Below are 23,669 nucleotides of genomic sequence, written 5' to 3' on the forward strand. Positions count from 1 at the left end.
GACCTGAACCGCCATGTGTGTTTTTGCCTGGTTAGGCCTCTGACTGAATGCCGGCAACTGTGCAGCTGCGCACACTCACTGCCGGCTGAATCCTGTCGCCCCACTGGCGGGCACCATCTTTTCGGATACCTCAGCCTCTCCTGTGCGGCTCCGCCTCTCCTGTCAAATAGGCTAGCCAATAGCTGCACAGCTCACCTCTTAAATACTGACTGGCCAGGTAAGACCGGCAGTCAGTACAATGATGTCTATCCCTAAGCATCATTGCTCTGGTCTGGCTCCAATGCTGCGTCTTCAAGTGAAGTTCTTCTCCTGCTGATCGTCTCACTGCTTTCCTCCTGCACCACGGACTCTGCTGCCGCCAATGCGGACTGGTTAAGGTTATCCCCCCCAAAGGGGTAATATCTTGTCTTTCTTTCCCGACGGTTATTATCCAATCCAGCAAGGACAGACTTCTTCATTATTGTTCTTTCAATTGTTATTCATCCAATCTTCTAACCAATCTTCCAACCAATCATCCAATCTTCCAACCAATCATCCAATCTTCTAACCAATCATCCAATCTTCTAAACCACCATCCAATCACCAATCATTCTATCTTCAATCAAATATCCAATCCTTCAACCAATCAGTCAAGTATTCAATCTTAACCTCCAATCTTCAGTTATTCTTCAACTCTTCAGTCAACCCTCCAATATTCTTTCCAAGTATCAAGCATCATCATATTATACAATAAAGTATTGGACTATTGACTTTTATCATTGTATAACCTACAGTATATTATTTGTACCACCAATATCAACTTGTATCACAGTATCTTTATTAAATCAGATTTATTTTATCCTATTGCTTCACTCCCTTCTGTCGTTGATGCAACAACCTTACATTAAAGCACCCAGCCTCCGTTACACTCCAGCTGGTGCTTCAAGGAGCGTGACAAGAGATATCTGACCCTAAAGGCAGATATATAATTCTTTGTATTAATATTAATAGTAAAATATTTACTATTTGCTAAATATATTTGCCCCTACACCATATAAGAAATTTTTTTTGGGAAATCTGCTTTCCAAGCTGCATATGTGTGATCTGTCCACAATGATGGTTTGTGGTGATTTTAATCTAATTGTGTCATATCTGTTGGATAGAACTCCAATACCAAAACGTCAACCTACACTTCCAAAAATAATGGTTGATACATGGCGGGCTCTAAATCCAACCGATAAAGAATACACCTGCATGTCCTTGACCCACACTACTCGGTCAAGAATTTACTATATTTTATTAGCGGAACCTTTGTTCTACACTCTGAATATTCACAGAGCATATATCACTTCTTATCACAGAAAATATATGGTGGCAAATGAACAAGGACACTGTCTAAAATGTGGTGTAACAAAGGTGGACTATGCCCACTCTATGTGGGATTGCTACAAGATTAAGACATTTTGGCATAAGGTTTTGCGATATGTTTCTGATATGTTCAATGTCTCTTTTTCTTACGACCCGGTGGCTCTCATGGGATTAAATTTCCACTCTTGGCCTATAGAAAATATTAACAAGTGCTTATAACCTTACTCACTTTGGCAAGAAAGCGTATATTATTACATTGGACAAAAAAGTCTGCTCCATTATTAGAGATGCTTAAACAAAAATTATTACTAATTGTTTATTATGAGTGGAAATATGTCAGACTAGATGCTCAAAATGGGATACGCTCTTTTCTTCGGAAGTGGCGCTTGTTCGTCGATACTCTTGATGCTCCTACTAAAACGCATTTCTCTAAACCACTCGCCGGGTGTTTTACAGTAGCTCGGGGCTGTCAGTGACCTCCTGCTGCGTAGCGGTTCCTTGCTTGGCGGCAGGAGGTCAGAAAGTGAGTTAATGCCGCGTTTCTGGACCTGACGGCGGCAGTGACCTCCTGCTGCGTAGCGCTTCCTCACTTGGCGGCAGTGTGACCTCCTGACGTCCCCAACATGCCGCACTTATCGACGCCACAGCCTCTGCTCAACTCCTGCGCCACAGCCTCTGCTCAACTCCGTTAGGTAATTTTTTTTTTTTAAACTGTGTGTGCGCAATACATTAGGGGTGACTCCAGCCTGCATTCCGTTTTTACTGCTTGAGGTATAATGGGCATCATGTGTATTGCATATGTTTAATGAGTCATTAAACATATATGCCACACAAATAATGCCCATTAAACATATGCCCCACACCTTGATACTCATTAATTAATAATCATCAAGGTGTGTGGGGCATATGCCACACACATGATGCCACACACATGATGCCATCATGTGCCACACACATGATGCCACACACATGATGCCCATTATACAAATGCCCCACACCTTGATGCTCATTAATAATGAGCTTCACGCTGTGGGGCATTTGTATAATGGGCATCATGTGTGTGGCATGTGCCCCAGATACCTTGATGATTATTAATTAATGAGCATCAAGGTGTGGGGCATATGTGTAATGGGCATCATTTGTGTGGCATATGTTTAATGAGCATCACAGTGTGTGGCTTATGATTAATGGAGCATCACGGTGTGGCATATGTATAATGGAGCATCACGGTGTGTGCATATGATTAATGGAGCATCACGGTGTGGCATATGTATAATGGAGTATCATGCTGTGGGGCATTTGTATAACGGAGTATCACGTGTTTAGGCATATGTATAATGGGCATCATGTGTGTGGCATATGTATAATGGAGCATCACGCTGTGGGCATTTGTATAATGCTTAACATTGTGGGGCATATGTATAATGCAGCATCACGGTATGGGACATATAGATAATGGTGCATCACAGTGTGTGGGGCATATGTATAATGGAGCTTAATGTGGGGCATATGTATAATGGAGTATCACGGTGTGTTGCATTTGTATAACTGAGTATCACGTTGTTGGGCATATGTATAATGGGCATCGTGTGTGTGGCATATGTATAATGGAGCATCACGCTGTGGGGCATTTGTATAATGGAGCTTCATATTGTGGCATATGCATAATGGAGCATCACGGTGTGGCATATGTATAACGGTGCATCACGGTGTGGGGCATTTGTATAATGGAGCATCACGGTGCAGGGCATATTTATAATGGGTATCACGGACTGCACTATTGGGGTAATGTGTATCTGGCACTGCACTATTGAGGGCATATGTGTACCACACCCCCATTTTCCATGGCCGCACCCCATGTTGCTACAGCTCTTAGAGAGCTGACCATGCCCCCATAGCGGGAAAAAATGGGGGATGTAGCCTTGCAGGAGTTCCACAGTAGTAGCTGAACCCTCTAAATTTTGTCTCTTCTCTACCTACAGTGTTGGGAGGTATGTTTGTGACATATTGGACATTGCAGTGTGTGGCATATTGTGTCTGGGGCATTGCAGTGTGTGGCCTAACGTGTCAGGGGCATTACGGTTTGTGGCATTATGTGTAAAGGGCATTTTTTTTTATATTATGCAGATTTTTTTTTAAATTTTACTTTAGTAGCTCTTCGGGCGGTTTATTTTGTCGCGAGTAGCTCCCGACCCAAAAAAGGTTGGAGACCACTGCTCTAAACATCTGAGTGTTGACGACAGCAATATTTGCACTTGAGAGAGCCACTGAGGTCCAATTGATACTCATTAGACTACAATGTAATTATGGCTTATTTTCAGACACTGATAATGCTAAGAATATTTATATCAATTGAAGCTGGTTTATTGGTTCGCGACCCCTAACTACCTCATATTCCCGGTGTGTCTCCGTCTATGTTTTTTGTTCAACTCATTGTATACATGTGTAATTCATATGTGTATATTCAGTTAATTTCAACACAGTGCAATCTACTATTATCCAGCACTTGCAGGATTTTAACACTTCTACTAAATCCTCGTAGTGTTGTTCACTATACCATTTATTTGTACAGTGGTTATATGAATATATATTCAACTTTGGATATCCTGATTGTAAGCATAATGTATATACTGAAATATGCATTGTTGTTTAATAAAAAGCATTTAAAAAAACAAACAAAAAAAACAGCGGGTTGTAGGACTGCAAACACCGGTATCTCCATCCACGGTTATAGCCCTCCCACCTTCCTGCATGACAGCACTGGAACACATCCATTAAATATCATTGTGGCTTGTGAGTAATACAACTTTTCAGTGGATACATTTGTTTATATATTTGCTACATTCAACAAGGAATGGATACTTTGAGCTGGCTTCAATAATAGTGTAGACATTCATTAATACCAAGAGTGGAGAATAAGTGCACTTAAATCCTTGGGTTCTATTTGTTTTTTATACATTTGTTTCTGTTTAATATAATTGCTTGTAATTTATTGGATATATTGAGTTATTTACATTTTTAATATCCATATTGCTGGAATTTTGGAATTTTAAGATAGATGGCCACCGATTATCGAATATTGTTATTTATAGTTATGAAAATTATACATATATTTTATTAAACGTTTATGAATTAAAATGTAATTGTGTCTAGCATTGTTTCAGACATTTAGGTCTATAAAAACTATAAAAAGGACATCATAGAATTAGAAAAAATCCAAAGGCGAGCAACAAAGCTTATTAGGGGAATGGAGAATTTAAGCTACGGGGAGAGATTAAGCAATTTGGGACTATTTACATTGGAAAAGAGACGTTTAAGGGGGGACATGCTCAACATATACAAGTATATCAAGGGCCAATATAAGGAACTGTCACACACCCTCTTTTCTACTAGAAAGGAATCTAGGACACGAGGGCATGAGTACAGATTAGAAGAAAAAATATTTAATTCAGCTAGTAGAAAGAATTTCTTTACGGTCAGAACAGTCAAACTCTGGAACTCTCTTCCCAGAGAGGTGGTAATGGCTGGCTCATTAAATGCGTTCAAGGCAAAGTTGGACAAACATTTACTGGATAAAAACATCCATGGGTACAAATAAGAAATATAATCTGTCTGTAAAATATCAGAACCTACCAAATCAGCAATGGATATCTATACCAGGTTGAACTAGATGGACGCAAGTCTTTTTTTTAGCCTTACCTACTATGTAACTATGTAACTATGCAACATTATTATAAGTGCAGTTCTATGGTAAAATTCTTACTAAATAATATCATGATAGGCAAAATTGGTACATATCAGGAGTGTTGGCACAGTTGCAAAGCGGAATGAAAGGAAGTGTATGAAGGAGATACATCATAGACATAAGGATGAGAGTATTCATAAAATAAAAGTATAACCTCACAGGTTCCCGTAGACGCCATACAGGCACCAAGAGACACACACATCTGAATAAATTGATCAAACACAGGACAATTTCCGCCATAACCAATTAAAGCCTTGGTAACTATGTGGGTGGCCAGAATAAAATATATATCAAACTCAACACAAAAGAGAATTCCCAAAGTAACCCTCCCTAAAAAAAAAACCTTCCTGTACAACCTATCCCCAACGCAGGCATACTTGGATCCCTAAACCTTACTATTTACCTTCCCCACTACCTAACTAGGATACGCCTAGCTCTCCCACACAATATTAATTCAAGCAGCCCACCTCCATAGAAGGGTCAGAATAGACAAGCAGGATGTCTCAAAGACAAGCAGGATAAATGACAACACTAGACAGGTAGTAGAAATTGGAAACACAAGCAGGATATATGGTTATATATCAGCTAACGGGCAATTATACATCAACATACAGGTAAATAAAAATAATAAACTTGGTGGGAAATGGCAGCATCATGAGTACAGAGTTGAAAAATATCAGTCCGGCCAGCTCTCGACATCCCGGCCTAAGATGGAGAAAGTACCAAATTTGCTCCAGGGCCCTCCAGAAACAGAATAAGAGGTGTACCATACCGTAGGCATACATATCAAGTCCCAAAATCCTAAGGCATCCAGTAAGAGCACAGGAGATGTCTTTGAGGAGTCCGCGGCATCTTCACAGTAGCTAGAATCTGCACTTTTAAGCAGAGTCACTGACATTAGCATGTCCATGATAGAATCAGCTACAGGTATTGTGAGAATGGAAGGCTCACAAGATATAGGTCTATCTATCTTAAACTCCGCCACAGGGGTGTAAGAGGAGGAAGAGTTATCCACTGTATGTTCACCAAATATATCAAGCAGCCTCTGAGTAGAGGCATGTATAGCCTCAAGGAGATGGTGTACATAGTGAGGCATGATGTATGTGAATGATACACAGGAAATGTCAAGCACAATTACGAGGCCAAGGAACCCCTTCAGGGATGACCCACAGGAAGGTGACGGTGGCTAGAACACCGCCCAGCAAAGTAAGATATCAGATAAGTGTGAAGCTGCAGACCTTGAGTATAGCAGGCCAAAGTAAGCAGCTGAGGACGAAGGTTCAAGATGGCCGTGGTCACACCCCAGACATGGAGAGCATCATCCAGGGTAAACCACCTCTAGAAACCAAGTTGTGAGCCCCGGGACTCGTCTATCACAGCAGCCGACAGATAACAAAGCACCACGTCGGAGGACCCCGCCGCCGGGATCATGCTGCAGCAGCGAGTGCACACAGTGAGCACAGTCAGGATAGGACGACCGGCGCAACCAGGGGGGTGCAGGAGAGGATCCCACCACTGTGTCCAAGAAGGAGAGGGGTACTGCCGTATAAAAAGGATAGTGGGCGAGCAGGCAGCCACATCTTCCTCCTAACTACTCCAGGCCACGCCCCCAGATATTGAATTTTATGATACATTGATGATGATGATGATGATTATATTTCCTCTTTACGTTTATGATATATGTTAGTAATAAAAGAAGTAGAATATGTGACACTCCTGTTCATGCAAAATAGATGACTGTACAATTGGGGGATCTCCTTCTAATAATCTCAATCTATACTATGTATATATCTCTCCTAGACATCAAAACAGAAGCCTACGGGTGACATTTAATAAGATGCGATTTCTCTACTTTTGCGATTTTAGTAAATAAGAGGCTGAATTCACACGTTTTCTGAAAATACCACATTTAATAGGATGCGAATTGTGGTAAAATTGTCACGAAAATTGAACATTCTGACCTGTCGATTTTTTTCCCTCTCACCTCAATTTGCATCCAGATGTTTTCCCATTATAAAGTATACAACTCGCAAATTTAATAGGATGCGGTTTTTGGAAAATGTTACCAAAAATCGTAAAACAAATAGACCAAGGTCAACATGTCAAGTTAGAAAGAACCATGCACAGACCAGTGCGATCTGTGCATGGTTCTGTCCAACAAAATGTGTAAAAGTATTATTTTTTTAAAATACAGTGAGGTCCCCCTTCCTGAGCATAACCAGCCCCATGCTTAAAATACCGGTCCTGGTTTTATTAATTAAGGGTTCAAAAATCGTAGGGGATCCCCAGGATTTATAAAACCAGCACCAGGCTCAAGGGCCAGTCCCCTTTATATTGGCAACCAGCACCGGGCCCAATCAGCCAACAGGGTAATGTCAAAGCCAGGGGAAACCTTTTATGCAAGTTCCCCCGGCCAAAGCATTCATCCCCATCGCTGGTTAGCCCGGGCAGGGACCCTGGAGGTGTGGGGACCCCCCAATAATGGGCCCCCCACCCTCCAGAATTACCCCTGCCCAGGCTGAAACCAGGGACTGTCCCTGGTGCCCCTGGGGTGGTGTGCACCGGGCTGATAAATGGTTAATGTTAGATAAAACTATTGTGTAATGTTTTGGAACTACAAGTCCCAGCAAGCCTGCATTGCATGCAGGGACTTGGATAACCATAAGTCCGAGCAAGCGGGGCATTAAAGGACCCACTGGGTCTTGTAGTTCCACAACAATTCTAAATTCCACAACATGCAGTGCTGGCTTGCTGGCACTTGTAGTTACACAACACTACACAATTGTTTTATCTAATATTAACCATTTATCAGCCCCTGGGGCACCGGATACAGCCCCAGCCTTCAGCCTGGACAGGGGTAACTCTGGAGCAGGGACCCCTTTATTGATGGGGTCCCCACTCCTCCATGGTCCCTGCCCGGACTGACCAGCCACTGGGATGAATGCTTTGGCCGGAGAACTTGCATAACAAGTGGTATTACCCTGTTGCCTGTTTGAGGCCGATGCTGGTTGCCAAAATGCAGGGGGGACCCCTACTCATTTTGTCACCTGTATTTTGTGATCCAGAACCGGCCCTTAAGCTGGTTTTAGAAAGCCTGGGGATCCCCTATGATTTTTGACCTCTGAATTTAAAAAGTTATGCTCAGGAGGTGGGACCCTATGACGTTTTTTTAACACTAGTCTCACATGTGCATTCATTTGCACATTTTCCTGACTAATATTCACACATTTACATGACTAAAATTCGCACCATATCGCATATTTCAGCTGCAAATTCGCATCCTACTAAATAATGGATTTTTTTTTAGATTGCCATTTGAAAATTTTAGATAAGGTGCAACCTTACTAAAAATCGTATCCTATTAAATATCACCCTACATGATTTTCTTTATGAAACATTATTTACTTATTCCATTCTAAAAATATGGTGAGGATTGTCTTTATACATAGAAAATAATGGGGTATTCAGTTAACTAGGATCCTTTTTTTGTTTTAGCTGCAGAGCTTATCCAATAATAGTTTCGTACTTCCTTTAGTAACTCTTTGGGATTTTTAAGGGAAGCTTAATATGGCCCATTCTGGTAATAAGGGAACATGATTTATTAATGAGGATTTTGTTGTCATTTTAAGTGTGTGTGGTATATTCTGGCCTAATGCCTAATGTATATGTGTGTGTGTGTGTATATATATATATATATATATTCTTTTTTTTTATCATTTGGATCAGCTCTGGACTTGGATGGAGGATCTACAGAAGGAGCTGCTGGAAGATGTATGTGCGGACTCTGTGGATGCGGTCCAGGAGCTCATTAAACAGTTCCAACAGCAGCAAACAGCTACATTGGACGGGACCCTCAATGTCATTAAAGAGGGAGAAGATCTTATCCAACAACTCAGGTGAGACTTTTATTGTGAAAAGCATTAAGGACAACTGGTTTATCATTTAGAGATGTAGGATTTCGAACACACTACACTTTGTACATTGCAGAGAATCTGCGGTGTATTTTGATGTATGTAGGATCTTGTACATACTGTGCTCTGTATATTTCAGGGACTCAGCAGTGTCCAGCAATAAGACCCCACATAACAGTTCTATAAGTCATATTGAATCGGTTCTTCAGCAGTTGGACGAGGCTCAGGTACAGATGGAGGAACTGTTCCACGAGAGGAAGATAAAATTGGACATTTTCCTTCAGCTCCGCATATTCGAGCAGTACACAATAGAGGTGAGTGTTCTTCAGTGACAGAACAGTTTGTATGTATCTATTGATCCAGAGAAATGTGATAAAACTGAAATGGTTCTTTGTCAGTCTGCGTGGTTGCTCTAGTATGTATAATCCCAGGTTCACTCAAACTAAAAGCAACAGGTACCACACCCATTATCACTCCCCCTTTTGTTATGAACTTGAGATGCTTTGATATAATTTCATATAAAAAGATGGTTGTTTTAAATTGAATCTTGCGCAACGCTGTGTGTGAAAATAAGAGGCTGAAAGAGGCCTATTACGATATACAGTTATAACGGTAGGTACTTATGTATTAGCAGGGCGTCCAGCTACGCAACGCTGACAACGTAACTTAGGCTACGTTGTCAGCGTAGCCTAGCTGGGCGCATTGCTAATACTGTATGTGCAGACTTACTTAGGTCGGGCGGCAGGGCTTCACCGGCATGGTCGGTGGGATGAACGGGGGGCGGGGGGGCTTGAGAGGCGGATGGGGGTAGATACAGCCGGCAGAGGGGAGACACGTCCTGGGGCGGAAACAATGGACGTCATTCTGTGTAGTGCCGCTGGGGGAGCATCACATGGTTTCCCGGCTCCCTCAGCGGCACTACGCTAATTGCGTACATTGCTGCCGCCAGGGACTATCATGGAGGACAGCAGTGCGGGGAGCTGAGTGCCGGAGGAGGTGAACGCTGTAGCCGGGGACATCGTTAATATAAATGGGGTAAATATAATGCACTGTATACACACACTACACACACGTACAACACCCACTAACACAATCATATCCCCACTATCCCCGTCATACCCCAGTGTCCACGTGGGCATGGAGATAACTTTATCTTGCTCTTGTAACCATTTTCTTACGTCGGTTCTTATAAATTATTTTTTTTTTTCACATACCCATCAAATGGGGGGAGAGCCCCGAAATAAATATGTAGAAGTGCCAGTTTGGGCAGTGGGTGTATATAGTAACCAAGGATGTCAGATATGAGTCCAGAGGTGGTCAAGGGTAGGGCAGAACCAGAAGATATGGATAAGGGAGCCTACGCCCCCACAGTTACGCCAGCAAATATTTGAGTGAGATGGCCAAATTGAGTGGAGCCTGGCAGGGGTGAGATGGAGCAATTTATAGTACTGTTCAATATGAGATATGCATTTTGACACATGGAAACAGTTATAGAACACTCCCTGCCATTCTTCATTTGATATTGAGCAGGTAAGATCAGATTCCCACTTCACTAAGGCCTTCAATTTCTGAGGTGAATGTAGGGCTATGATGCAAGAGTATCACTTACTTATTCCACCCTTACTGTCATTTCTATAGAGTAAATCTCTAAGATGTTTTGGGGTAACATAGATTTTATAAGGGGCTTGTGTAACCAATGGCGAATTTGTAAGAATTTCTAAAAATCTCTATGAGGTATGGAAAACTGGGATTGAAATTGGCTAAATGCTAGGAGATGGCCATCGATGGTTTCTTCGTTGAATGAGACCATACCACTAGATATCCAAGAATCTAAATTCAAATCCGGGATCAGGGACGCTAAACCTGCTAATGACAAATCAGGGGATGGAAGGTGAGCATTATCTATTTTGGATATCAATTCCAGCCATGCTTTCCTTGCGGAGTGGACCACCACTGAACGTGACAGTAGGCAATGGCCCTCACCTTCTGGGAGCCAAAGGACATTGGTCAGAGGGAGGGGTGAAATTAGTCCTACTTCCAGTCGAACCCATGTTTTGGGGTTGCTATCTACAAACCAAGCACTAATGGGGGAAAGGATGCATGCTAATTGGTATAGATGTAAATCTGGGAGTGACAGACCGCCCTCTGATTTGGGGAGTGACATTGTAGAGTGAGACAGCCTAGGTTTTTTCCCTTTCCAGACATATTTTATGAGGGCTGAGTTAAACATAGTGATCAAGGCCTTAGGGAGCAAAATATGGATTGTTCGAAACAGATACATCATTTTGGGAAGGACCATCATTTTCAAAGCGGCTATGCGACCCACCCATGAAACATGGTGCATCATCCAATCAGATAATAACATGGAAATTTTGCTGAGAAGGGGAGGTAGTTGGCGGATATTAGGTCTGAGACCTTCGTGGTAAGGTGGATTCCGAGATATTGTAGGCTTCTATGCCAAGCGTAGCTATATTGGGTCTTCACTTAATGGAGGAGGGCAGAGGAAAAATTTATTGGAAGGGCTTCTGTCTTTGTGGTGTTTAGTTTGTAATATGAGACAGCGGAGTCACATGTAGGTGGCGTAGCGAGACATCCAGATTTGCTAATGTGAGCAAAACATCGTCTGCAAATAAGCTAATTTTGTATTCATTACCAAAAACTGTGGGGCCCTGGATAAACTGATTGGATCGGATAGCTTCCGCGAGGGGTTCTATTGCTAAGGCGAAAACCAACGAGGACAGTGGGCAGCCCTGACCAGTACCATTGGTAATTTTAAATGGGGCGGAGAGGATGCCATTCACATATACCCTGGTGGAGGGGTTGGAATAAAGTGCTGAGATGGAGGAACATGCTCTTCCATCTATACCCAATTTCCTCAAAACTGCATGGAGATAGCCCCAATGTAACCTATCAAAAGCCTTCTCTGCATCCAGCAAAAGCAGTAAGAGCCCCCCCGGGGGAAGCAGAGGGGGCATCCAACAAATTGACAAGTCTCCTAGTGTTGTCCGGGGCCTGGCGACCTTGAACATAACCCCCCTGATCTGGTGAGACTAATGAGGGGAGTAGGGGGCTGAGTCTATTTGCAATCAACTTAGCATAGATCTTCACATCTGCATTTAAAAGGGCTATTGGACGATAATTAGACACTAATGCTGGTGAATGAACCTGCTACAGAAGCCTCATTAAAAACCGAGAGGTTGAGGTGTGTTAGCATCCTCTTTCAGATTATATAGGTCAGAATAGTAAGTGGCAAAGGCAGCTGCAATATCTGACGGGTCAGAGACCTTCACTCCTTGAGGCTTGGTTATCCCCTTCACTCTCTCGTTTCCATTTTTGCCCTCAATTGCCTTGCCAATACTCTACCTGCTCTATCTCCCTGGGTATAATACCTCTGCTTTAAATGGAATACATTTCTATGAATTTCTGTCAGAGCAATAATGTTCCACTCCTCTCTGGTTTTGAGGAGATCTCGGTAGACCGTTTTATTGGGCGGAGAGGATTTAAGCCTATTTTCCAAATCTGCAAGTCTAGTTTCAACATCCTTTTGGCGAGCCTCTCTCTTTTTGCGCAGCTGTGCTGCCGCCTGGATACCGCTTTAAGCGTGCACCAGTGCGTAAATACTGAGGTGTCCATCAGGTCATTAGTGTCTAGGTAATTGATTGAGCGATTATCTCTCCAGTTTCAGGATTTGTTAGGAGGTGTTCACCTAACCGCCAGGGACTGGGCGGAGTTCTAAAGGATTGGGGATCCCAAATCAAAAGGAGAGCAGAATGATCGGACCATGCCATTGGCAGGATAGAAGCCTTACATATCTGTTGCAATGTCCACTTATCTGAAAATGCCAGGTCGATTCTGGAAAACGACCCATGGACCGGGGAGTAAAATGTGAAGTCTCTATCTTTAGGGTTTTTGGCTCCCCAGATGTTATATAATTCGTATTCATGAATAACACAACGAAAAGCGCAGAGTTATCACATCTACTTGGGGCTTTCGAAGGACGAAGCTTAGATGATTTATCGATACTCGGATCAACCACCATATTAAAATCCCCTAAAAGGAGTAATTGGCCCGATAAGCAAGATTGTAGAACATTACAGAAATTGCGGATAAAGGGAACCTGTTTGGTGTTGGGGACATAAATAGGGGCTATAGTGACAGGTTTATCTTAAAGCTTGCCCACCAAAATTAAGTACCTGCCATCCTGATCAGAGAGCTGCTTAGTTACAGTTAATTCACAGGAACCGGCCAATAAAATAGCTACCCCAGCTTTTTTGGTCGGTCCATTGGACATATAGCATGTGGGGAATTTATGATTGGAGAGTTTTGGGGGGGGGGAGGAGGAATTGAAATGGGTTTCCTGTAGGGCAACAGTATGTGCCTTCAGCTTGACAAAGTGGGTGAGGGCCAGTCTGCGTTTGTTTGGCGAATTTGAGCCTTTAACATTTAGAGAGAGTACCTTAACCATTATCGGGTAGGTTGCATTTCAGAGCCGGCCTGCGGCAATGTGATATAGCAACCTTGCAGATATATATCCCTGCAGTCACATGAATAACAACATTTAACTTGGTGTGTCTCCCTATTTTAATCTCAAGGAGTGGGTGGGGATGTGGGAGGGGGAGTGGGAAGAAAAATAAGGTAATAAGGCAAACCAAAAAAATAACAGAAATTGAAATTGTGCACCATATAGGAGCGACTGTGGGCCACCATAGATGGTAGCACATTGGGGGTAGTGGCAACCAAAAGTGCCACCAATGCTCCACTTAATATTCAGGGAACATAGTAAACCTCAAACATCTATGACCCCACAGTCCCACCCCCTCCACTCAAAGTTGTGAAGGAAATTAGGACCATGGGGTGAAGAAAACTGGAGCCCATCCAGACCTAGTAATCCAAAGCATCAAATATAGGAAGTGTTAGGTGGGCTTGTACAATAAAATTTAGTAAACTGGCAACACAGTGTATAGAACATACCATAAATAGTAACACATACTCTGAAAATATTACTTCTAACGGGAAGATGTAGGCCTCCTAGAGGAGAGGAAACAAGTGGGGAATTGCACTTACTGGTGCCTCCTTCGGTGCCGCTCTCGCCTTGGGGAGGCGATGGATATGATCAAGTAGAAAGTCTGTGATATGAATTGTAGGAAGCAATTTTGAGAAGATATATGTGACAAATTGTGTAAGTTCAGAATTAGGTACCAATTCCGGGATTCCTCTTATATTTAAGTTATTTCGACGGGATCTATCCTCCAGATCTCCGACCTTGCTGCGAAGCATCGTAATTTCTACCTGGAGAACTTCATGAAGTGAGATGAGCTCGTTGTGGGATTTAACCACCTCCTCCAGTTTGTTCTCTATATGGTCAGTGCGTTGGTTTAGAGCAGGGGTGGGCAACTATTTTGGCTGGGGGGCTGCTTTACACTTCCAGGAAATATTCGAGGGCCGCACACAAAATATCTTGTATACAGATGGAGCCATCCTCATCTAGCCCTTTAATAAGATTAACTGAGTAATCGGATTTCTCTGCTAATCCCCTTCTCCAACTGTATTGTTCTATGTATTGTATTGCAGCTGAGACCAAGAGGCCTTGGCTCACCACGGCTATCCAGAGAGGGCTAGACGAGGATGGCTCCATCTGTATATGCTGCTGTCTGGGTCCTGGGGGAGATGGGATGTAAAATGGAGGTAGCTTCTGCATTCCCTCACCCCCAGGACCCAGCAGCAATTCTACCTTAACACAACTGCCTCCGACCCCCACCAAGAAACAAGAAGCTCTGCTCCGCCCCCTAGCATGTCACTCACATCACAGGAGGAGGGAGGAAATACCCCGGCTCGCTTTAGTGGCAGCTGCGGCAGCACAGGTTGGCAGGGCCATCTTAACAGCATTGTTTGCCCCGTATATATATATATATATATATATATAATGCATGTTAGGAGTCACTCAACTAGCTTGTATTTGTGCAGAGGGTTTTAATCAGGCAGCATAATGAAATTACAGATCATTATGCTGCCTGATTAAAACCCTCTGCACAAATACAAGCCATTTGAGTGACTCCTAACATGCATTATATATATATATATATATATATATATATATATATATATATATATATATATAGATTACTGCACTGTTCACCTTGACAAAGGGGTACCTTATGCCCCGAAACGTTGGTATGCTATTTTTGCACTAATATAAGTTTTTGAAAATTCCCAGAGTGCCGCTGTCTGCTTCTTTGCCTACTCCTATATAGATATATAGATAAATATAGATATATATCTAGTAACACGAATCAGGTGGCACTCAGAGGCTGATTCAGTGAATTCAAACGGTGTTTATTTAAAACGACATCTACGTTTCGGGGCTCTTGTCCCCTTCGTCAGGATGAAAAACAGTGAAATAAGTGCACAAATAAATAGGAGAACTTACCCCTCCTCCCTCTGTCCCGGGCGTCCACTTCCGGCAGCTGGATCAGCTCCCTGGACTGCTTCCTGGGTCACTGACCCCTCCTTCCTCTGGAAGGCCGTCCTGAGGCTTCCTCCAGTTGCCTTGGTGACACTGCGTGCTCACAGTCTGTATGGGGTAAATACAAAAACGTGAATGTAAACTCAAAACAACATATTAAAAATATTGCAATAAAAATTAACCTCCATTCTTGTGATTTCACTTTAGTGTGATAAGAAATGGAGTAAAGTGCAGTGAATCAGTGCTGAAATATGACTCCTGTCAGGAGACCAAATCTTTTAAGACGGCTGCAGTAGCCGAGTCAGTGTTTATTTAAAAACAGAAATTACTGTTAAAAGACTATGGAGGGTATTTTACAGAGGCTGCTATTCTTATATACCGGTGAACACTCTAATCTGTGTTGTTATATCAGGGTTGCCGACTTTTTAATGCTCCTCTCCGGGAGAAGCCCGGAGAGGAGACTTTCCTTACCCGATCGGGGGCGGGACTTGACTGTGACGTCATTAAGCCCCACCCCTATGTGGGAAATAGGAGAAATGACTGATCTCCATGGAGGGGGCGGGGCTAAAATGACGCAATTGTGGCATTTTAGCTCCGCCCCCTCCTCTGAGACCCGCAGATTGCGGCATTTAAATGCCGAGATTCGGGGGGCTCATGGGGGTCCGGGGGCCCGGGAGGGGGACCCGACTTTCGGGAGACTCCCGGGAATTCCGGGAGGGTCGGCAACCCTGTGTTATATCTATGCTGCCCTGACTGCTGCCGGGCCCTGCATATTTAGCCTGGTTGACACTGTATTGACTATTTTTCTAATCTAACCCTGTGGTGCGTGGATCCCTTTAAGCTCATCCTATTGGGAACCTCTCTCAGATACTATACCCCCCTCTCGGACTCCTGTTTAGTCTTCTTTTGTAAAAAGTTTACCAAACCTAGGTGTTCATTGAGCCCCTTTGTTCGCATTGTGCCCAATCTGAAGATCCAGCGTGACTCCAGTTGGAGCAATGCTCGCCCTCTGTCTCCCGGTCTGAGATTTTGGGGAACATGATCTATGATCTTGTGTTTCAGGGTGGCCATGCTGTGTTTGGCTTCTAGAAAGTGTCGGGCCACGGGTTGTTCACCCGTGCCCGAACTTAGTGCTGCCCTGATCGCCTTGCGGTGCTGGGCCATTCGTGTCTTAAACTGTCATTCAGTTTTCCCCACGTAATACATGCCACAAGGGCATGTAATTATGTATATAACGAAACATGAAGAACAGGTGAGGGGCCAATTGATTTTAAAACGTTTACCCGTGTAGGGGTGGCGTATTGTGTCCCCTGTTTCCATGTAATTGCAGGTGGTGCAATTAATGCATTTAAAACACCCAATTTTTCGACTTAAAAAATGAGTGGGTTTTGCAGTTTTAAACGCTGATAGATCTGTCTTGACCACCATGTCCCTGATGTTCCTTCCCCTCATGTAGCTTGGCATTAACAGTTTTTTGCTCAGGCTTTTTAGTTCGGGGTGTCTTTCTGTTTTTTTGGTTTGGGGGTCAGCAAGTCCTGTCTAACCATGCCCTTGACTTGCTGACTAGTCCTCGCCAAATCGTGTGGGGGGTACCCCCTCTCCACAAACCTGTCTGTCATAGCAGCCAGTTGCTGATCTCGTTCCTCATGGCTACTGGTGGTGCGGCAAGCTCTCATGAACTGGAATTTAGGTAGAGATCTAACTGTTGCCCTGGGGTGAAAACTCTCAAACCGCAACATTGTGTTGCGGTCTGTGGGCTTAGTATACAGGCAGGTCCCTACCCGTTTGTCAGAGATTGTGATCTTCATATCTAAAAAGCATATCTCTTCCTTGCTGCTAGCCATGGTCAATTTAATTGGACTGGTTGACACATTGTGTCGACAGATTAGTTCTTCCAACCTCTCAATCGAACCTCGCCAAAACATCAAGACATCGTCGATGTATCGATAATAAAGCCATACATATTGGGCTACCTCCTGGTCGGCAAAGAACAGTGTGCGCTCTGTCTCCCACATATAGGTGTTCGCGAAGGTAGGGGCCACCGATGACCCCATTGCACACCCTGTTCTCTGTCGCCAGTACCTGCCATCAAATAAAAAGTAGTTATGGCTTAGTGTGAACTCCAGCAGTTGAATTGTGAAGTCCACATCGGGGCCTGTATATCTTGTATTTCCCATAATTAACCGCCTCACAGCCTGCACCCCCTCGCCATGGGGAATGCAGGTGTAGAGGCTTGTTACATCGATGGTTATCATGGTGACATCTTCTGGTATTTTATCAATCTCTGCAAACCTCTACAGCAACATGGACGAATCACGGAGGTGTGTGGGAGTATGCTGTATACAGGGCTGAAGGAATGTGTCCAAATATATCGCCAGAGGCTCACACAGGGAACCCCGGGCCGATATAATTGGACGCCCTGGTGGTCGAGTGGGGTGTTTATGTATCTTTGGTATTGCATAAAAAATGGGCACTTTGGGATATTCTGTATGCAATTTATTGATGAGGAAAGGAGAGATAATGCTCTCATCAACTCCTGTTTTTAGAATAGCTGCCAGTTCCTTTTGGTACTGTAGTGTGGGATCTGAGTCCAGAATTTCATAGGTCGCTTCATCCTCCAGTAAGCGTTTACATTCTGCTACATAATTGCCAGTGTCCTGTATTACAATGGAGCCGCCCTTGTCGGCCCCACGTATGATAATATCCTGGCGTTTGCTCAGGTCTTTAAGGGCCTTGGCTTGTGGCACAGATAGATTATGATGCATTTTGCTTTGTGCCTGGTGTCCTTCTTGAGTCAGCAGTCTGTGAAACGTCTTGATGGAGGGGTTATAGGAAGTTGGCTCAAACCGGGACTTTGGCCCCAGTTTTTGTATTCGTGCTAGGAGTTCCTCACGAGGCAGAATGTTGGGCTGCTGGTCGAAATGTTCCTTGATCTTGAGATTTCTTTGTAATCTGTACATATCGACGGCCCACTTAAACTCATCAAATGGCTGGGTGGGGATAAAGGATAACCCCCTACTTAGGACAGAGTGTTCATCGGGGGGTAAGTGGAGTTGAAGATAAATTGAAGATGACACTTACTCCCCCCTTGCCCCTCTCCCGCCTCTGCTTCCTCTCTTGCCTCCACTTTTGCCCACCGCGGCGGGTCCGCTTTGCCCTCTGCCCCGAGCTAGCAAGCCAGCCCGGGTCTTTACCCCTAAAGGGGTCATCTGGGATAGGGTAGAGAAAGCTGAAGTGCCAGCCTCATCGGTCTCGCTGGCAGAGGTACTCTGGTTGTCTGTGGGGGGTCTGCGCCGTCGGTACCTTGGGCCTGGCTCCCGTCTGGTCATCTGCTGGGAGTTATTGAGCCAAGAGTACACTTTATGCTGCACATAGTCCTGTTGGACCTTAATTAGTTTTTCGCGCTTGAAACGCAGCAGTTTCACTCTGTACTGCTCCACCTGTTGTTCAATTTTATCCAGCCACCCAGGATTGAGTAAGCCAGAGCAAACGTCCTTCTGTGTCTCCAAAAACTTGGCATCCACCGGCAGCAGCGCACGGACCTCCTAACCCACCACGCTCCATCCCGGCAATAGAGGTAGGGAAAGTTAGATTGCACACTCCACGGACTTTCCACATCAGCTCAGAGGAGCTGTAAACATTATTTATAACCAAGTTTTATTTTTCAGGTGTTTTTCTTAAACTACTCTTCTTTCCTTTATCTTTAATATCTATTCTTTTAATTTTAATTTTAATTAGCGCTCATCCCCAAAACCACACACCAGCAGATATTGTGTGAAATTCACAAAATCATACCCACGGCAGTACACACTAACAGATATTGTATGGAATTGGTCTGATCTGTACGGATACTCATTTTCTAAGAAATGGATTTGGATTGAATCATTCAATATTATGCTTTGTACTGCATAGGGGCCCGCAGGTACGCAAAGTAATACTCTTAAAGTGCTGAGAAGCGAACCACTGATACAAGTGAAGTGTATTACTATCAATATTGGCTTATAAAAAAATAAATAAAAAAAAAAATATATATATATATATAGCCAAAATTTATACCCACGGCAGTACACATTAGCAGATATTGTATGGAATCGAACTGATATGTACGGATACAAATCTTATGAGAAACTGTTTTGATTGAAACATTTAGTATCATACTTTGTGCTGCATTGGGGCTCGCTGGTACGCAAAGTAATACTCTTAAATTAATGATAAATTGGTGTGACAAGTGAGCACATTACTGAGATCTGACAGACAATCAAGCCAGGAAACAAGTGATATGTGGAATTAAGAAATAAACTGAATCACTTGCATGTACTGAACTCGCCAAAGGAAGTTAAGAACATAGTGAAACAGAATAGCATCACAAAGGGAGTAAAACTGTAAGGAGTAAGTCATGTGATAGTTCCTTTATAGATAAGCACACCAAAGTAATAATGGAATAACTCCCCTACAGAACAATTTAAAAACTCCCTAGTAGAAAAGGACCTAAATTTAATAAAAACACATAAAAGGACACAGATAACAATTATTTTAACTTTATTAAAAACCTATCAAATTGAAAAACAGCTTTCACACACATATATGATATATTTCACGGACTGGACAGTTCTTATTTTAAACATGTTTCAATAAAGATATAAAAATTTTAATACATACATTTCTTTCAAAACTACTCTTGTGCGCCAACAAAAAAGACATTCTTCTCTGTCCCTTTTTCTGTTGTTACATTTATTGTCTTTGGCTGCACCCCCTTTGAGAAAATTGATAATGTCTCGTTTGGGGTAACTCTGGTGCTATAGCACCTGCTTGTGCGGATATATCCCTCACCCCCTTATCTCTAAAACTTACTTGTTACATTTAGTAAATTTTGGTACAAAATGCAGATGTAGCCGTTCTCATCGGCTCGACCGGAGCGTCTCGGAAGCACGTGCTTCATGTTCACAGGTGTTGCATGGCGACTGGCTCACCGGGAACAGGCTCGATGAGCCTGGCTCCATCTGTACAGCAAGTAATGTAGCTTTCACATCACACTTTTAAAACGGTATATTGCCGTTTTTTTGCCTTTTAAAACGTTTAAGGCTGCAGTGTGAAAGTGTCATAGTTGAAATACCATTTAAAGTTAACTGGTATTTCAACACGTTTAAAAAGCAGAGTCCTACCCGTTTTAAAGCCAATTCAGAGCTGTTTTTTGTGCTGTCTGAATGGCACTGAAATGGTATTTAGTAAAAAATAAAGGTTAGAGCACTGTGATAGGCTGTCCCTTGTCTTGCGTCCCTTCCCTGAACCAGGAAATAAGCTGTGGGTAGAAACGTGTTCAGAGGTTAAACGGCTTGACTGGTGATGTGAATGGTACTTAAACAGTATTTTTAAATGGTAATCTGCTGCAATATGAACACTAGACCCGTTTAAAATACCATTTAAAATTACAGTTTTTCAAAACGTTTCAAAATGTTTTATGTGATGTGAAAGCTACATAAATGTACTTAACACTGGACCTTTCACAAAGGAGTTAAGTCTCCTTCAAACAATTCTTCTGTTTCTGACATGATTTGGGGGGGTACTGTCTCCTTTCTGTCAGTGTATAATAAATTAAGCTGTATTGACAGGTTCTGGATGGAAAATGTTTTATATTATGTAATTCCCAGTTCGTAAGTCTACATGTAAGGTAAGGCAATGACAACTTCTCCAGCCAAAGCATTATGGGATGTTCTTTATTACATAGTGACGGGATTGAGTAAAGCTCTCATATTTGTGCTTATTAGTGGTTCCGGGTGGCATGATGAATCTGTTCTTTTGTGGCAGGTGACTGCTGAGCTGGATGCCTGGAACGAAGATCTTCTCCGGCAGATGAATGATTTCAATACAGAAGATCTAACTTTAGCAGAACAGAGACTGCAGCGTCACAAGGAACGTAAATTAGCAATGAACAACATGACTTTTGAAGTCATTCAACAGGGCCAAGATTTACATCAGTACATCATGGAGGTTCAAGCATCAGGTAAGTGGCTGATAGGCAATACAACCAACAGGTAGGCAAGTCAAAATGTCTTCCTCATCATCAATTCCAGCCTGATAAAACCATTTTTCTTGAGTTAATATACAGTATCTATACTATACATTATTGCCAAACATCCCTTCTCTGATTGCCAGGTCCTGTGCAACTGGGTCACTGATGAACATTTTTTTCACTCAGATGTACTTTTTTTTTTATAACTTTTATTAAGCATGAGTTAAAGTAGAGATGACTTGCAGTAGAAGTATGCAACTGTCACGGTTTTTGACTTGGACGGGTGAATGCCAGACCGGGAATTGGCTTGACCTGACTCAGGGGTGCGGAGTCTAACCGTACCGGTGGTTTTCGCCAGTGACCCCTCCAAGCAGGATTTGGGCTTCGCTGCACTCGGTACGCCGGTCGCGGTCCCCTGGTCAGGTTTCCCACATGGAGCTGGTAAACACTGGGCATAAGGCAGGGTAAGCTCTGGAATACTCATGGTCAGACTTGCCGGGTCAGGAACTTTTAGACAGATACAGGTACTATAGGAGTAGATGAGCAAGAGTCCAAGTACTAGTCGGGTCATACACTGGGAGTCACAGGATGCAGTACACAGGGAGCGGGCAGGAGAATGGTCACAGAACAAGCCCAGGTCATACACAGGATGTCACGAATGCAGTACACAGGGAGCGGGCAGGCGAATGGTCACAGAACAAGCCAAGGTCATACACTGGATGTCACGGATGTAGTACACAGGGAGCAGGCAGGAGAATATTCAGGAGAATAGCCGGATTCATACACTGGTAACACTGGATATCCGACCAAGCACTGGGAACGCTGGAGCAGGTTAGTGAACCTATACTCTGGCACCTTCTGTCTGCCAGAGACTGCCTTTTATAGGAAGCACAAGGAACTGGATCACCTGTGCCTCAATCAATGAGAGCTGAGCATGTCTCACTCAGGTGTTTAATCATTAGCAATGGTCAGGTTACACAGAGCTGTCTGGCAGCATGGACTCAGCCAGGTGATGTAATCAATTAGCAAAGCTCAGACCACACAGAACTCCCTTGCAGCATGGAGCAGGGCTGAACTGACAGTAGAAGCCAAAAACCAGGGAAGAACCAAACAATAACTGAATGTTGTGACATTACCCTCCCCTCTAGGGGTGGACTCCGAACACCATACATGGAAATTTTCAAGGTCGCTTGCGGCGCTTCTTTTTCTTAGAAGAACACTTAGAATCCTTCAAGGCTGGTGACACCTCTGGCTCTTCAAAATGGGCTCTGGCCAACACTAGACCACCCAGAAAAGGAGCGGCATCGTGTTCAGAATCATAATCTGAGTTGGAGTCTAGTTCTGGGGTGCAGATCAAAGATTTTTTAGCAGATGATTCTTTGAGACCATGAAGTGCTAAAGAGCCGTCACAAATGCCCCTAACTGTTGAGTTCTTTGATTCAGATCTTGGAAAAAAATTTTTTGCAGAAGCTCTAATACTCTCGGCATGCCATCTAGATGACCCATGGTTTTGAAGAGGCATGGGCAGACTTTTAACCAAGGAAGATGAAGGAGTCTTAGATTCAAATTTCTCGATCACAGCCCTGGAGAATGATATCAGATCTTGCAGTCGATGATCATTGGCTTCAACAAGTGGATTGACCCATTTTAGTGCTTCTCGGAAGGATAAGATCATAAATTTTACAATATTAGCCAGATTGACTCCGGAAGATGGATCATGATTCATGGCATCTAAGTAGTGATCTGCTAAAGCCTGGTAATGGGCAAGGTTCCCATCAAAGCAAATATTTTCAGATGACTTCTCAGCTGGTTTCTGTATCACAGCCAACCCGGGAAGGACCTTAGACACAACGGATGTCTCTTGAACTTGAGGCAGGACTGAAGCCTCAGATAGGACAGCCACCTCCGATGAAATGGACACCTCTCGAACACCGGGTATGGCAGGCGAACCCTCTCGGATGTCCAGTAGGCATCGGCACACTATACATTTTTCCTTGGTTAACATGTTTAGGCCCAGGGGTCATGGAAGCAATAGACTCAGGCCCGGAGGCAATGGGGACAGGCCCAGAGGCCACGGAGGCCAAGGAAGCACACTTGGAGACCATGGAGGCAATGGGGACAGGCCCAGAGGCCACGGAGGAAGGCCCGGAGGCCACGGAGGAAGGCCCGAAGGCCACTGAGACTGGCCCACAG

The 23,669-nt window shown here is 43.5% G+C and overlaps 1 protein-coding gene across 9 annotated transcripts in view; it reads left to right on the top strand.

Moving 5' to 3' along the window:
- The window catches only part of KALRN (kalirin RhoGEF kinase), an 856,470-nt gene that overhangs the window by 398,860 nt on the left and 433,941 nt on the right, over nucleotides 1-23,669 (top strand). For all 9 annotated transcript variants that reach the window (XR_014450786.1, XM_083153542.1, XM_083153544.1 and 6 more), the window contains 3 exons: nucleotides 8,819-8,988; nucleotides 9,143-9,317; nucleotides 21,272-21,467. Coding sequence is in view for 8 of the 9 variants with exons in the window: in XM_083153542.1 (XP_083009668.1) it covers nucleotides 8,819-8,988; nucleotides 9,143-9,317; nucleotides 21,272-21,467 (541 nt within the window). In the remaining variant the exon portion in view is untranslated. The remainder of the gene's footprint in view (nucleotides 1-8,818; nucleotides 8,989-9,142; nucleotides 9,318-21,271; nucleotides 21,468-23,669) is intronic.

The sequence above is a fragment of the Crinia signifera genome, chromosome 7, assembly GCF_055691185.1.
Source record: "Crinia signifera chromosome 7, ASM5569118v1, whole genome shotgun sequence".
Taxonomy (NCBI): domain Eukaryota; kingdom Metazoa; phylum Chordata; class Amphibia; order Anura; family Myobatrachidae; genus Crinia; species Crinia signifera.